Genomic DNA, 16,254 nt, shown 5'->3' with positions numbered 1-16,254 from the left:
TTTTGGCTCTAGTTGTAATTTCATAAAGTCCATTTAGAGGAAAGACTAGGGAAATAACAGTACTGGTATAAGGCTTAAAAATATGGACTTTGCAACCAGACAGACCTAGACTGGAATTCTTGCTTCATACTTATTTGCTGTGTGATCTTCTCTGAACCTCAGTGTCTTCATCTTGGGATACCTTCACCTACCTCATTGGGTTAGTGTTGATTAAATGAGATGACACAAGTAACAAACTTAGCACAATGCTTTGGTACATAGCAAATACTCATGTTATTAAATCAATAATGAAGAGAAAGACTAAAATCTGAAAAGAGACCAAGAACATGAACTAGTAATTCACAAAAAGGAGTAAGAGTTAAATTTTCCAAGAAGCAATGTATGTATAGTACATTAAAGCAGTTAACAGTCATTTCTGGGTAGACTGCATAAGGAATTTCTATCATCAGTTTTTCTTATCTACCTTTTCCTATTTCTTGATAATGAATATGTGTGACTTACATTAAGGCAATAATTTATTTTAAAGTTCAAGGGCAGCTTCTCAAGAAATGGCATAACTTTATAAAATGTATATTCTAAAGAGTTAAGACACTTATTCTTCAGCCTTGAAACAATCATTATATAAGTTATGATTTTAAGGCTCTTTTTTTTATGCTGGTAAGGGGAGAAGGCAGGAATATGTTGTTCAATTGTCAAGAAAGAAGCTACTAGTGCTGCGAAAGAGTTTTAAATGTCAAATTAAAAAGCCAAAATAAGGGTGATCTGGGTGGCTCAGTGGGTTAAAGCCTCTGCTTTCAGTTCAGGTCATGATCCCAGGGTCCTGGGATCGAGCCCCGCATTGGGCTCTCTGCTCAGCAGGGAGCCTGCTTCCACCTCTCTCTGTCTGCCTCTCTGCCTACTTGTGATCTCTGCCTGTCAAATAAATAAATAAAATCTTTAAAAAAAAAAAAGCCAAAATAATAGATTTCTTATCATAAAGTCTACCACTCACTAAAATGTGTAAAATATTCTGCATTTCTCAAACATGACTAATGTATAACTCTTCTACAGAAAGTTTAGTAGGTAATAAGTACATATTTTTTTCAAAAGGAAAAAATATAGAAAAAAATATGTAAAAAGTTAATCTGCCACTTATCTCTGTCCTCCAATCACTCAATTCTTCTTCCCAGAAGCAACCACTACCATTTGTTTCTGGTGCATCCTTCTACAAATATTTTAAGGGTATAAAAGCAAATACATATGTATCAATATTACTTATTTTTGTTACTGTGCAACTGTTCTGCACATTCCCTTTTTAACCTGGCAATAGATCCTGCAGATCATTCCAAATGAGTATCTATCTGCCTCATTCTACTCCATCTTATGGCTATCACCCTGTTAATCAACTGGTACTCTCTTAATGGACATTTAAGTTATATGAATCCTTTGTTATCACTGTTGATGGTAAAAAATAAAAAAAGATTCTGGATAACTTATAGTACATACGCTTGCATTTGCAGGAGAAATTCCTAGAAACAGAGATGATATATAAAAGGAAATAAGCATGCCTAAATTTTGACAGATATTTAGCCAATAAACTGCTAAAGACAATGTATATGAATGCCTGTTTCTCTATACTCTCAAGAAAAGTATATCACTAAACTCTTGTTTTGCTAGTCTGACAGTAACTTTAATATGCATTTCATATTACATAATATGTAATACATAATATGTATTTCATAATACGTGAGGTATTACTCTCACGTGTTACAAGTGAGATAGAGAACTTTGTATTTCCTTTCTACAGACAGGTCTGTTTATTGCAGAATTCTTTTAAGAACAAAACAATTCTGGGGAAGGGGCAAAATGTGGCAGAATAGAGGACTTCATTTCATCTCCTCCCCTGAATTTAGCTGTTTATCTATTATCAAACCATTCTGAACACACACAAATTCAACCTCAGAAAAGAATATTTATCTGGATCTCCACAAGCAGAAAAATTACCTTTTTTTGCAAGGTAGGAGGTGCGGAACCTTGAATCTTCTGGGGAAATATCCAAAGATAAGTGGACAGGGGAGGAAGCCTCCATAAGCCAGACACCAGAAAGTGATATAACACCAGGGCAAAAAAATCAGGACCTTTGGAAATCTATCTAGTGAGAAGCATCCCCTTCTGAAAAGGGTACAGGGAGTGAAGAAGGGCAGAATTCTAGGTATCATTGTGGACTCAGGATTTCCAGAAGACTCTGAAAGAACGGGGAGCCCAAAGTAATAGAATGCTCAAGCAGTAGAGTGGGGAGACTGGTTATGGTCAGCAAGCCCAGAGGGTACTTTCAGCTCTGGGCACCATAAATGGCTAGCAGAGCCTGGACAGAGAAAGACCTCTGCCTGACCACTCTGGAAAGGACTAGAAGGTGCGGGCTGTCTAATATCCTAGGGGAGATATAGAACAGCTTGTGCCCATGATAGGGACAGCTCTCAGGGCAGTGTGGCGACGAAGAGATGCCAAGGCAACACTGAGCATGACCTAGGAGCTGTGAAAAATGGTGCACATGCAAGAGCCCATGGCTGCTGGCAGAGTCATAAGGCCCAAAGATGCTGGCGGGTCCCCGTGACTCCCCGGGAGAGGTGCCCTGGGCACAAACTGCATTAATCTGTGGAGTTTGGTACATTCAGAGGTGGAAATAGATTGACCTGGAACATCTGTTAGCAGGAAGGGGTATGACACCACAACACTGGAGCTCTGGGCTTGAGATTCCTGCATGGCCATGTTTGTTCTGACCCTCTAAAGGGAAGTGGAAAGATGCCAAAGAACAAAAAAGTCCTGCACCCAACCAGCTCACATTAAGCCCATCCCCCTGACAAGCGGTGGGGCAATTCCGCACAGGCAAAGACACCTAAGTAGCAGGCTGCTCCCCCAGAAGACAGACTGGAAGAACAGGTTTCAAATAAGCAAAGCTTATTTCTGTCAAATAAATAAATAAAATATTTTTTAAAAAGGGAAGGGGGAGTAAAACTCTAACGCCCAGGAAAAATAATATAGGGAGCTCCAGTTGTTCCTTCACAACTCGCTTATACTGCAGGGTAAACTTTCCATTTCTTTTTTAGTTTCATTTCTTCTTATTATTTTTTTTTAACACTGTTCCTGTTTCAAGTAGGTTATTTCCCAACCTATGTTTTTAAGTTGCTTCTTAATTTTATTTTTTTCACATATATTTTATAGACTTATGTCCCACACTAGCCCATTTTTCATTCTATTCAATTTTTATCTTAATATATACGTCAGTTCTGATTCCTTTGCAATTTGGGAATATAGTGTCTTCTAATACACAGACCAAAAATCAAGCAGGAACAGGCAGATCACCCTGCTGTGTCTACCCTGAGAGATTGTAATCACTCTTCCCACACCTCCCACCCTTTTTTCCCTCTCTTTTCTTTTTTCTTTTCTTTTTTATTGTTTTGGCTCATCTTGGCTCTGGTGGCATACCCATGGTAGCCCTCGACAACTTCAGATTTTTTTCTAAGGTGCATTTTGTTTATGTAGTGGTTGATATTTTAGATTCTGTACATTCCCTGAACCATGCCTCAACAGAATGACTAGGAGGAGGAACTCCTAACAAAGAAAAGAACCAGAAACAATGTTCCCTTCCACAGATCTAATGAACATGGATATAAGCAAGGTGTCAGAGATAGACATCAGGGTAGCAATCATGAAGTCAATAACTAGGTTTAAGAAAAGCATTAGTGACAATATAGAATCTCTAAGGGCAGAAATGAGATTGAATCAAGCTGAACTTTAAAATGCTATGAAAAAGACACATTCTAAACTAAATATTTTAACAGCCAGGGTACATAAGGCAGCAGAACGAATTAGTGATCTAGAAAAAAAACTGACAGAAAGGAAAGAAGCTGACAAAGATAGGGATAGGCAGCTAGTAACCCATAAGAACAGAATAATGCCAAGAAACATTCCAATGTCAGAATTATTGTGATCCCTGGGGATATGGAGACAGAGAGAGGCCCAGAGGGTATATTTGAGCAAATTAGACGTGAGAACTTCTCTAATCTGGGAAAGGAAACAAGCATTTGTGCCCAAGAGACAGAGAAGATTCCTTCCAAAAATCAATAAAAACAGATCAACACACTGACATATACTACTAGTGAAGCTTGCAAATCTTAGAGCCAAAGCAGCTATCCTGAGAGCAGCCAGGGAGAAAAAATATCTTATGTACAGAGGGAAGAACATCAAAATAATATCAGACCTGTCCACAGAGACCTGGCAAGCCAGAAAAGACTAGCAAGACATATTCAGGATACTAAATGAGAAGAACATGCAGCCCAGGATACTTAATCCAGCAAGGATGTTATTCAGAATGGATGGAGAAAGAGCTTACAGTACCAGCAGAAACTGAAAGAATATGTGATCATCAAGCCAGCTCTACAAGAAATATAAAGGGAAATTCTATAAAAGAAGAAAGAAAACCTAAAATTTATAGAGACAATCTATAGAAATGTGGACTTTAAAGGGAATACAATGGCACTAATTTCATATCTTTCAATAGTTATTCTCAACGTGAATGGGCTGAATGCTCCCACTAAAAGCCACAGGGTTTCAGACTGGATAAAAAAGCAGGACTCACCCATATGCTGTCTATAAGAGACTCATTTTGAACCTACAGACACCTCCAGATTGAAAGTGAGAGGATGGAGAATGACTTATCAGGCCAAAAGACCTCAAAAGAAAGTTGAGGTAGCAATTCTCACATCAGACAAATTAAATTTTAAACCAAAAACTATAGTAAGAAGTGTAGAGGGATACTGTATCACACTTAAAGGGTCTATCCAACAAGAAAATCTAACAATCGTAAATATCTATGCCCCCAACATGGGAAGAGCCAACTACATGTAACAACTATTAACCAAAATAAGGAATCATAACTGATAATAATACATTAATAGTAAGAGGCTTCAACACTTCACTCAAGGCAATAGATAGAACATCTAACCAGAAGATCAAATAAGAAGGACACAATGGGCCAGATGGACTCCGTAGATAAATATGGAATAGTCCATCCTAAAACAACAGAATACTAATTCTTCTTGAGTGCAAATGGAACTTTCTCCAGAATAGACCATGTGACTTGGGTCACAAATCAGGTCTCAACCAAGACCAGAAGACTGAGATTATTCCTGAATATTTTCAGACCACAATGCATTGAAATTGGAACTCAGCCACAAAGAAAGAAAAATTTGGAAGGAATGCAAACACTTGGAGGTTAAAAAGCATCCTACTAAAGAATGAATGGATCAATCAGGAAATTAAACAGGAACTTAAACAATTCATGCAAACCAATGAAAATGAAAACACACTGGTTCAGAACCTATGGGATACTGCAAAGGCAGTCCTTAGACACAGCCACCCAAACCTCTCTCAAAAAATTAGAAAAATCCTGGAAGAACAGCTACCTTTACACCTACAGCATCTGGAAAAGAATAGCAAATAAAGCCAAACATAGCAGAAGAGAAATAATGAAGATTAGAGCAGTAATCAATGAAACAGAAACCAGAAGAACAGAATAGATCAATGGAACTAGAAGCTGATTCTTTGAAAGAATTAATAAGATTGATAAACCTCTGGCCAGACTTATGCAAAAGAAAAGAGAAAGGACCCAAATTAATAAAACCATGAATGAAAGGGGAGAAATCAGGACCAATACCAAGAAAATAGAGACAATTATTGGAACTTGTTACCAGCAGCTATATGCCAACAAACTAGGCAATCTGGAAGAAATGGATGCATTCCTGGATACTTATAAACTACCAAGATTGAAACAGGAAGAAAAAGACAATCTGAACATACTAATAACCAGCAAGGAAATTGAAACAATAATCAAAAAACTCCCAAAAAATGAGACTCCAGGGCCAGACAGCTTCCCAGCAGCATTCTACCAAACACTGAAAGAAGAAATCACACCTATTCTACTGAAACTGTTCCAAAAAATAAAAATGGAAGGAAAATTTCCAAACTCGTTCTATAAGACCAGCATTACCCTGATCCCAAAACCACATAAAGACCCAAATGATTCTCTGAATTGATGCAGAAAAGGCATTTGACAAACTACATCATCCTTTTCTGACTAAAACTCTTCAAAATACAGTGATAGAGGGAACATACCTCAATATCATAAAACCATCTAAGAAAAGCCCATAGCAAATATCATTCTCAATGGGGAGAAATTGAGAGCTTTTCCCTTAAGGCCAGGAACACGACAGGGATGCACACTTTAACCACTTCTGTTCAACATAGTACTAGAAGTCCTAGCCTCAGCAATCAGAAAACAAAAAGAAAGAAAAGGTATTCAAATTGGCAAAGAAGTTAAACTCTCTCTCTTTGCAGATGACATGATGCTTTATGTGGAAAACCTGATGACTCCACCCCCGAATTATTAGAACTCATATAGCAATTCAACAACATGGCAGGAAACAAAATCAATGCACAGAAATCAGTGGCATTTCTATAAACTAACAATGTGACTAAAGAAAGAGAAATTAAGGAATCAATTCCACTTACAATAGCACCAAAAACTACAGATACCTAAGAATAAACTGAACCAAAGAGGTAAAGGATCTATCCTCTAGAAACTACAGAAGATTTATGAAAGAAATTGAGGAAGACACAAAGAGATGGGAAAATATTCCATGTTAATGGATTGAAGGAATAAACATTGTTAAAATGTCTATCCTGCCCAGAGCAATCTCCACTTTCAATGCAATCTCTATCAAAATACCATCAACATTTTTCACAGAGCTGGAACAAACAATCCTAAAATTTGTATGGAACCAGAAAAGACCTGAAATTGCCAGGGGATTGTTGAAAAAGAAAACCAAAGCTGGGGGCACCACAATGCCTGACTTCAAGTTACATTACACAGCTGTGATCACCAGAACAACATGGTATTGGCACAAAAACAGACACATAGAGCAATGGAACAGAAGAGAGACCCCAGAAATGGACCTTCAAACTCTATGGTTAACAATGTTCAACAAAGCAGGAAAGAATATCCAATAGAAAAAAGTCTCTTTAACAAATGGTGCTGGGAAAATTGGACAGTCACATGCAGAAGAATGAAACTGAAACCCGACCATTCTCTTATACCATACACAAAGATAAACTCAAAATGGATGAAAGGCCTTAATGTGGGACAGAAATCCATCAAAATCCTAGAGGAGAACATAGGCAGTAACCTCTTCAACATTGGCCACGGCAACTTCTTTCATGACATGCCTCTAAATGCAAGGGAAACAAAAGTAAGCATGAACTCTGGGATTTCATTAAGATAAAATCTTCTGGACAGCAAAGAAAATAGGTAGCAATACTAAGAGGCAACACATGGAATGGGAGAAGATATGTGCAAATAACATTACGGATAAAGGGCTGGTATCCAATGTCTATAAAGAACTTCTCAAACTCAACACCCAAAAAAGAAAGAATCCAGTCAAGATATGAGCAAAAGACATGAACAGACACTTCTCCAAAGACATACAAATGGCTAACAGACACATGATAAAATGTTCAACATGACTAGCCATCATGGAAATACAAATCAAAACCACAATGAGATGGCACGTGACACCATTAAATGGCATAAATTAACAAGACAGGAACCAACAGGTTGGCGAGGATGTGAAGAAAAGGGAGCCCTCTTACGCTATTGGTGGGAATGGAAGCTGGTACAGCACTCTGGAAAACAGTATAGAAGTTCCTCAAGAAGTTAAAAATAGAGTTACCCTATGACCCAGAAAATGTACTAGGTATTTACCCCAAAGATACAGATGTAGTGAAAAGAGGGAGCACATGCACTCCAATGTTCATAGCAGCAATGTCCACAATAACCAAACTGTGGAGGGAGCCAAGATGCCCTTCAACAGATTAATGGATAAAGATGTGGTTCATATATACATGGAATATTACTTAGTCATCAGAAAAATGAATACCTACCATTTGCACTGACATGGGTGGAACCAGAGGGTATTACATTAAGTGAAATAATTCAATCAGAGAAAGACAATTATCATATGGTTTCACTCATATGTGAAACATAAGGAATAGTATGGAGGACCACAGGGGAAGGGAGGAAAACTGCAAAGAAATCAGAGAGGGAGACAAGCCATGAGAGACTCTGGAATCTGGGAATCAAACTGAGGGTTACAGAAGGGAAGGGAGTAGGGAAATGGAGTAACCAGGTAATGGGTATTAAAGAGGGCATGTGTGGTGTTGAGCGTTGGGTATTATATGCCACTGATGAATCACTGAACACTACATCAAAAAGGAATGATGTATTATATGTTGGTTAACTAAACATAATTTTAAAAATAATTTAAAAAGAAAACAAACAAACAAACAAACAAAAACAGAAAACAAACCTGATTTTGAAGCACCAAAGAAGAAAAAATAATAAAACATTTCTGGGAAGAAGTCAGCATACTTCTGTGCGTCCTTCTTTGGAAGAAGTAAATTTGTATTTATGGGGGTGCCTGGGTGGCTCAGTGGGTTAAAGCCTCTGCCTTCAGCTCAGGTCATGATCCCAGGGTCCTGGAATCGAGCCCCACATGGGGCTCTCTGCTTGGCAGGGAGCCTGTTTCCTCCTCTTTCTCTGCCTGCCTCTCTGCCTACTTGTGATCTCTGTCAAATAAATAAATTAAATCTTTTAAAAAAATTGTATTTATGAAAATGACTTTTGAGTGCCTGGGTGGTTCAATTGGTTAAGTGCCTGCCTTCAGCTCAGATCATGGTCCCAGGGTCCTGGGATCAAGCCCCACGTAGGGGTCCCTGCTCAGTGGGAAGTCTGCCTCTCCCTCTCCCTCTGCCTGCTACTCTCCCTGCTTGTGCCCTCTCTTTTTCTCTCTGACAAATAAAATACATTTTTAAAAGTGACTTTCAATTGAAATGGTTCCTGAAAAAGGGAATCCTGTGTTTTTAACTTATACAAATTTTTAAAGATAACAGTGAAATTATAAAAATTTATCATCTCCATAGACCATCCCAAACCCTCTCACAAACTCCTTTAGGCTCTAGTTTGAGAAACAATAGTTTTGCCAGAAATTTTAGGCTGAAGTTTCCTGTCACAAGGTGCAATAAGCTCATTTTTACCAACTATTTCAATCTTTCCATCGTGCCACATCTTTTCTTTCTAACAAAGAAAGCTTGGCTTATATTTTGCTAATCTCTATTTTTGAATTTTGGTTACTCTTCCCCACTTAGCAAACTTCACTGGCTATGTTTGTTAAGTTAAAGAAAAACTTTTCCAACAAACTTTTGATCCTGAAGTACACTCAAAACCTCTGCATTCCATAAACTCTCATCCCTGAACAAAGACAAAGTACTATATATATTTAATGATTAACATATAAATAATATGGAGAGACAAGATGGCGGGGAAGTAGGAGGAGGCGCCCTTTCAATCTGTACCCTAAAGTGAGCTGATTACCTTCCAAAGAACTCCGAGCACCCACGAAATCAGCCTGAGTTCAGAATTATATACGTCTGGATCTCTACTGGAGCAGAAGACGCCAGTGGGCAGATAAAGTGGAGTGGGAAAGTAGGACTGATATCGGAAGATAAACAAAAGGGGGAGGGAGCCACCAGAGGCGACCCATTGGAAACTAATAACCCAATAAAAGAGTGCCCTGCGTCTGGGGACCAGCATTAACTCAGGAGTCTGGTAGAAAGCACTCAAAAAGAGCAAAAGATCACCGGGGGGAAATTGCGGGAATGGGAATCGGGGTGTTAGGGTCAGGGGCTTAAGTCCCCAGACCCAGGACAGCCACCCCTGGCACAGAGTCAGAGAGAGTGCGGCGGAGAAACCAGGTCTTGGTCCCTAAACCACCAGCGCGCCTGAGAGCGTGTGGCGCCCGGCTCCTGTGAGGGTCTGGGAGCCTTGCCAGCCAACAGAAGCACAGCATTTTTGCAGTCCCCACGCTAGTGCCCTGCCAGGCCATCAGAGTCCAAGTCGTGCCCCGCACCCTCCCCTGAGAGAGGTGCACACAGGCGCCAGCCCGGTGCTCTCAGACCCCGAAAGACCAGGCACTCCCAGCCCAGGCCAGCGGGAAAATCTCAGTGTGCGATCACTGCTTGGAACTTCTCTGGCAGTCTGGAGCTGCCCAGACAGCCGCCGCTGCTGTGGTTTTGGGTACAAGCAAAAAATCATGAGTCCCCAGGGACCACGACTGGGAACCTGCTCTGCCAGCGGCCAAGGGGGGATTTATTTGGGCTCTGCAGCCAGACTGAGGCTTCTCTCTGAGAGGGAGGTCAGGGTGCAGTTTGCTTTCCTCTAAACCTACAGAAACCATCAAAAGCAGTCAAGGTGAGAGAGAAAAACAAAAGTGAACAAATATAAAAACCTCCAGAGAAAAAAAGCCTGAAAAAAACAGTTTCCTCAGAGCCCACCCCCTTGAAGGGGGCGGAAGGACTTAACTCTGAGAACATCATTGACTGAAAACCCACGTGACAGCCCCTCCCCCAGAAAACCAACCAGGAAAGGAAAGAAAAAAAAAAAAAAAAGACGACAAGAACAGCCACCACTACTTCATAGGACAATTTTTATTATTAATTCGTTCCCACTATTCTGGCTCATTTTTTATATAGATAATTTTTAATATTATATAGATAATTTTTTAACTTATTTACCATCATAGTGAGATGTCCCGTACATCAAATTCCATAATAACGTTCTAACCTGAACTTTTTGATACATACACCTGTGTTTTCCTTTTGCATTTCTATTTTTTAAATTTCTTTTTTTTTTTAAATTTTAGTTTAGTCTAGTTTATTCCTTTTTTTAATTTTTATTTTCTAATATTCATATAGAGTTAAACTTCAAGGTAATCCCCTTTCCCCAATCAATGTCACCCCTATAGGTAAACCAATTCCTAATCCCCCTTTATCTTAGGAAAGTTGAGTCCTTTAACAAAGATATCAAGATACATCCAAGAAGAATCAAAACAAACTTCCTCACCCACACTGAGAATTTACAACCACTCTCCCATCTTTTTCCTCCACCAGTATTTCTGTGTTTTTGTGTTTACACTCAGGGTTCTTTTTGACGAGGTTCTTCTTTTATTTGCATATACATATATGCAAATATATATATAATTTTATATATATGTATATATAATTTTTTTCTCTTGTCATATGCTTTTATCAGTCTTTTTGTTTATTTGTTTTTGTTTGTATACTTCATAAATCTTACCTTGGGGCCCATTTGGGCTGAACCTTCTCTTTTATCTCACCTTTCATTCCTGTCTCTCTCCCTCTCTCTTTTTTTCTTTTTTTTTTTAAGATTTTATTTATTTATTTGATAGACAGTGATCACAAGTAGGCAGAGAGGCAGGCAGAGAGAGAGAGGAGGAAGCAAGCTCTCACTGAGCAGAGAGCCCGATGCGGGGTTCGATCCCATGACCCAAAGATCATGACCTGCGCCGAAAGCAGAGGCTTAACCCTCTGAGCCACCCAGGTATGCCCCCTCTTTTTTCTTTTCCTTTTCTTTTTCCTCTCATTTGGGTGGGGAACCCTGATTGCTCAGAAGTGTTCCAGGGTACACCTTGACTGCACCACAGTCAATACAGTCCACAGTCAATACATCCAGCTACACCCATTCAGCCATCTCTCACCAAAATGACTAGGAGGAGGAATGTCCAACAGAAGAAAAATACAGAGGATGGACCTTCTGCAATAGAGCTAACGGCTATCAACATAAACAATATGTCGGAAAGAGAATTCAGGCTAACAATTATCCAAGCAATAGCTAGGTTGGTAAAAGCCATGGGTGACCAAATAGAATTGAAGGGCTGAACTGAAAACGACCAGAGATCATGTTTTCAATATTAGGGAAGAGCTAAAAGCTACCAGGGATGAGCGTCACAATGCTCTCAATGAGTCCCAATCTAATCTAAATTCTCTCAACGCTAGAGTAACTGAGACAGAAGATAGAATTAGTGATCTGGAGAACAAACAGATAGAGAGAAAGGATCAGGAGGAAGCCTGGAACAAACAGCTTAGAAGCCACGAAAACAGAATCAGGGAAATAAATGATGCCATGAAACGTTCCCACGTCAGAATTATTGGAATCCCTGAAGGGGAGGAGAAAGAAAGAAGTCTAGAAGATACAGTGGAACAAGTTCTTCATGAAAATTTTCCGAATCTCGTGAATGGAACCAGCGTTCCTGTACTAGAGGCTGAAAGGTTTCCGCTCAAGATTACAGATTCTCAAAAGTCCTCGAGACACCTAATAGTAAGAATGAAGAATTATAGTTGTAGGCAGAACCTCCTGAAAGCAGCTAGGACAAAGAAGATCCTTACGTACAGAGGAAAGCCCATCAGAATAACGTCAGACCTGTCCACAGAGACCTGGCAAGCCAGAAGAGGCTGGCAAGATATATTCAGGGCACTGAATGAGAAGAACATGCAGCCAAGAATACTTTATCCAGCAAGACTGACATTCAAAATGGATGGAGAGATAAAGAGTTTCCAAGACCAGCAAGGCTTAAAAGACTATGCAACCACCAAGCCGACACTGCAGGAAATATTAAGGGGGGTTCTATAAAAGAGGAAAAAGCCCAAGAATAGCATTGAACAGAAATATAGAGACAATTTACAGAAAGAAAGACTTCAAAGGTAACACGATGTCAATAAAAACGTATCTATCAATAATCACCCTCAATGTGAATGGCCTAAATGTGCCCATAAAACAGCACAGAGTTGCAGACTGGATAAAACGACAGGACCCATCCATATGTTGTCTACAAGAGACCCATTTTGAGCCTAAAGATACACCCAGACTGAAAGTGAAGGGATGGAGAAGCATCTTTCATGCCAATGGGCCTCAAAAGAAGGCCGCAGTAGCGATTCTCATATCAGACAAATTAGATTTTAAACTAAAGACTGTAGTCAGAGATACAGAAGGACACTACATCATTCTTAAAGGGACTATCCACCAAGATGATCTAACAATTGTAAATATCTATGCCCCCAATATGGGAGTAGCCAATTACATAAGAAAATTGTTAATCAAGATAAAGAGTCATATTGATATGAATACACTAATCGTAGGAGGTCTTAACACGCCTCTCTCAGAAATAGACAGACCATCGAAGCAGAAAATCAATAAAGAAAGAAGAGCATTGAATGACACATTGGACCAGATGGACCTCATAGATATATACAGAACATTCCACCCTAAAACAACAGAATACTCATTCTTCTCAAGTGCACATGGAACCTTCTCCAGAATAGACTATATACTGGGTCACAAATCAGGACTCAACCGATACCAGAAGACTATGATTATTCCTTGCACATTCTCAGATCACAATGCTTTGAAACTGGAGCTCAATCACAAGGAAAAGTTCCGAAAGTACTCAAACACCTGGAAGCTAAAGAACACCTTGCTTAAGAATGCTTGGATCAACCAAGAGATCAAAGAACTGAAACAATTCATGGAAACCAATGAGAACGAAGACACTTCGGTCCAAAACCTATGGGATACAGCAAAGGTGGTCCTAAGAGTGAAATACATAGCCATCCAAGCATCCCTCAAAAAAACTGAAAAATCCAGACCACAGATCATGATCCCAAGGTCCTGGGATCGAGCCCCACGTTGGGCTCTCTGCTCCGCAGGGAGCCTTCTTCTTCTCCTCTCTCTCTCTGCCTGCCTCTCTGCCTACTTGTGACTTCTCTCTCTGTGTCAAATGAATAAAATCTTTAAAAAAAATAATAAAATAAAAAAATAAAGTAAGGTTAACTTTCAGGCGCCTGGGTGGCTCAGTCGGTTAAGCATCTGCCTTCAGCTCAGGTAGTGAACCCAGGGTCCTGGGATGGAGCCCTGCATCTGGCTCCCTGCTCAGAAGGGAGCCTCCTTCCCCCCTGTCCCCATGGCCCCCGCCCCCAGCTCATGCTCTCTCTCTCTTTGTCTCTCAAAAAAAAAAAAAAAAAAAAAAAAAGTAAGGTTAACTTTCTCCTTCCATTTTACACAACTACCTTTCCTACCTACATGATCACTAAGGTTTACTAGGCCAAATTACCACCCACAATTCAACATCAATTTAAGGTAATTACATACACAAGAATTTATAACAACAAATTATGTTATGCTTGCATATATCATAACTTACCCCTCAATACCCAAATGGCACCATCTAGGCTTCCACTTTTTAGAAAAATTTCTGCTGCAATATTGACAATTTGACATCTTGGTGCTAGCTTCTCAGGCCCTGTAAGTCCTTTTAAACTTGTGAAATGTATTTTTAATTCATATAATTTATCTAAGACTTTCCTTCCCTAGAGTAAAAATAAAGAATATTGAGTATTACTCATTTAGAGTATCACAGAAATATAACATCAGTAGTTATACAGAAGTCAATTACCCAATTTGAATTATCCTTCTAGACAGATGGTTCTCAAAAGACTCTTCCCTTAACGCCCTCCTGCTTAGCAACAGAGACAGATAAGGGAAGGGGAGGAAGCAAGGCTTTGCCTCATATTAATCCTCACCCTGCTAACACCCCTTTCAAAGTGTTTTTATACTTGTGCTTCCCCTAAAGATTTCATCTGGAGAAAGGATTTCTTGCCCTAAAGTGGAAAACTAGTAACTATACATTTTTGTACTTCTGTGGATCACCCTAAGAGCCAAGAGGGAGAGAAAGAGAAAAATCAAGGTAATGTCTTATTAAATTTACATAAAGAATGATAGTAGGGAAAAGAAAAGAATAAAACTGCTGGCTGAAAATTGTTTTTTATTCAACAGATTAATTATTTCACATAGTCTACATAAAGATTATATCTCATTTGGGCATCAGAAATTAGACATACAGTATTTTTTTATATAAGAGGTCAGCAAACTTTCCCTATAATTAGCCAGATAGTAAACACCTAGGCTCTGCAGGTCACATTTGGTCAGATCCACATTCTTTTTGGTTGTTGCTGTTTTAATTTTCTAATACCTTAAAAATGTAAAAAACATTCTTAGCTCTTGAGCTATACAAAACAGGCTGTGGGTCAGATTGGGCTCTTAGTTTGTGGATCCTGGTTTTATATTATATTCTATCCTATTTGAGTTAGATCCATATTGTGATGTTAAGGTACTTTTAAGTTGATTATAGAAATGAATACATTTTTAAGGAAATAGCTCTAGCTTATGGTTTTACTTTTGTGTTCAAAAGGAATAGGTTTCACTAAAAAAATTCATACTAAGTAAAATAAATATTCATTCCAAATAAGATACTGAAAATTTTAAATTAAAATACAGGCACAAACTCACCAGACTCATAAGAAATAATCACAATAAACAAAATTAAAATACACTCTAAAATTGCAACAAAATCAATCTTTGTCAATAATACTGTGTTATGTAGTCCTCAATGTCCCAAGCATTAGATATCTAAGAAATTAATGCTACAATGAAACTTAAGCTAGACTATGAGACTAGTGACAAGCTATATTCTGTCCATTGCAGGCCTACCACCACACAGTGAATGCTAACCTTTTGAAGACCTTAAAGACTGGAGACCTTATGTACAAGGATTCTGTTGTTGTTGTTGTTGTTTTTAATTTTAAAAAATCAATGAATTTGTATGTGTGTGAGTGGCCATGTACTTATATGTTATTGAACGTATTTCTTTATGAAATAACCTTATTTAATAAGAAAGAAGGAAGCAGCAAAAGATACATTATAATAGTCGATTCAGTACTGACCACATTCTCAATTGCTCCATTCATCCCTCAGAAATTCCTTCCTATTTTAGATTTTTCCTGTCCTCTACTTTATTTCACTTTGTTGAATCTACAACCACCTGTCACCTCAGAGAAATCTAAAGAATGGTAGTTCAGTATGGTCCAGAATAACAGACCACTTCTAAGGTGAGCTAAACTTCAAAGGTAGATATAAAGATATATGGTCTAAGTGTTCCAGGAGGTAATTTTTAAGGAGTTCTGTTAATTGTGAGTTCCCTGGGTTCATCTTAAAAAAGGTGTCTGGAACTTATGCAAAATTATAATGTTATAAATCCTTAAGAGGAAGCAAAACTCTGCATTGAAAGTTTCTTCAAATAAATATGATACTTAGCATACTTCTGATACTTATTCAGGGTAACTGGTCTCATGCTACTGCCTTTCCACATTTGCCTAATATACTACCTAATAATTCACTTACTAGTCTGGGACTCATTTTGCCACTTATAACAATAATTAGGAAATTTCTAATTTTCAGGGTTAACTATATTG

The 16,254-nt window shown here is 38.7% G+C and overlaps 1 protein-coding gene across 1 annotated transcript in view; it reads right to left on the bottom strand.

Annotated features, from left to right (window-relative positions):
* TOPAZ1 (testis and ovary specific TOPAZ 1) overlaps nt 1-16,254 on the bottom strand; it is a 118,595-nt gene that overhangs the window by 17,704 nt on the left and 84,637 nt on the right. The window contains 1 exon segment of the mRNA XM_044255205.1: nt 14,148-14,313. Coding sequence (XP_044111140.1) covers nt 14,148-14,313 — 166 coding nt within the window.

Source organism: Neovison vison, chromosome 6, assembly GCF_020171115.1.
Source record: "Neovison vison isolate M4711 chromosome 6, ASM_NN_V1, whole genome shotgun sequence".
Taxonomy (NCBI): domain Eukaryota; kingdom Metazoa; phylum Chordata; class Mammalia; order Carnivora; family Mustelidae; genus Neogale; species Neogale vison.
This window is presented reverse-complemented; position numbering and strand designations above follow the sequence as displayed.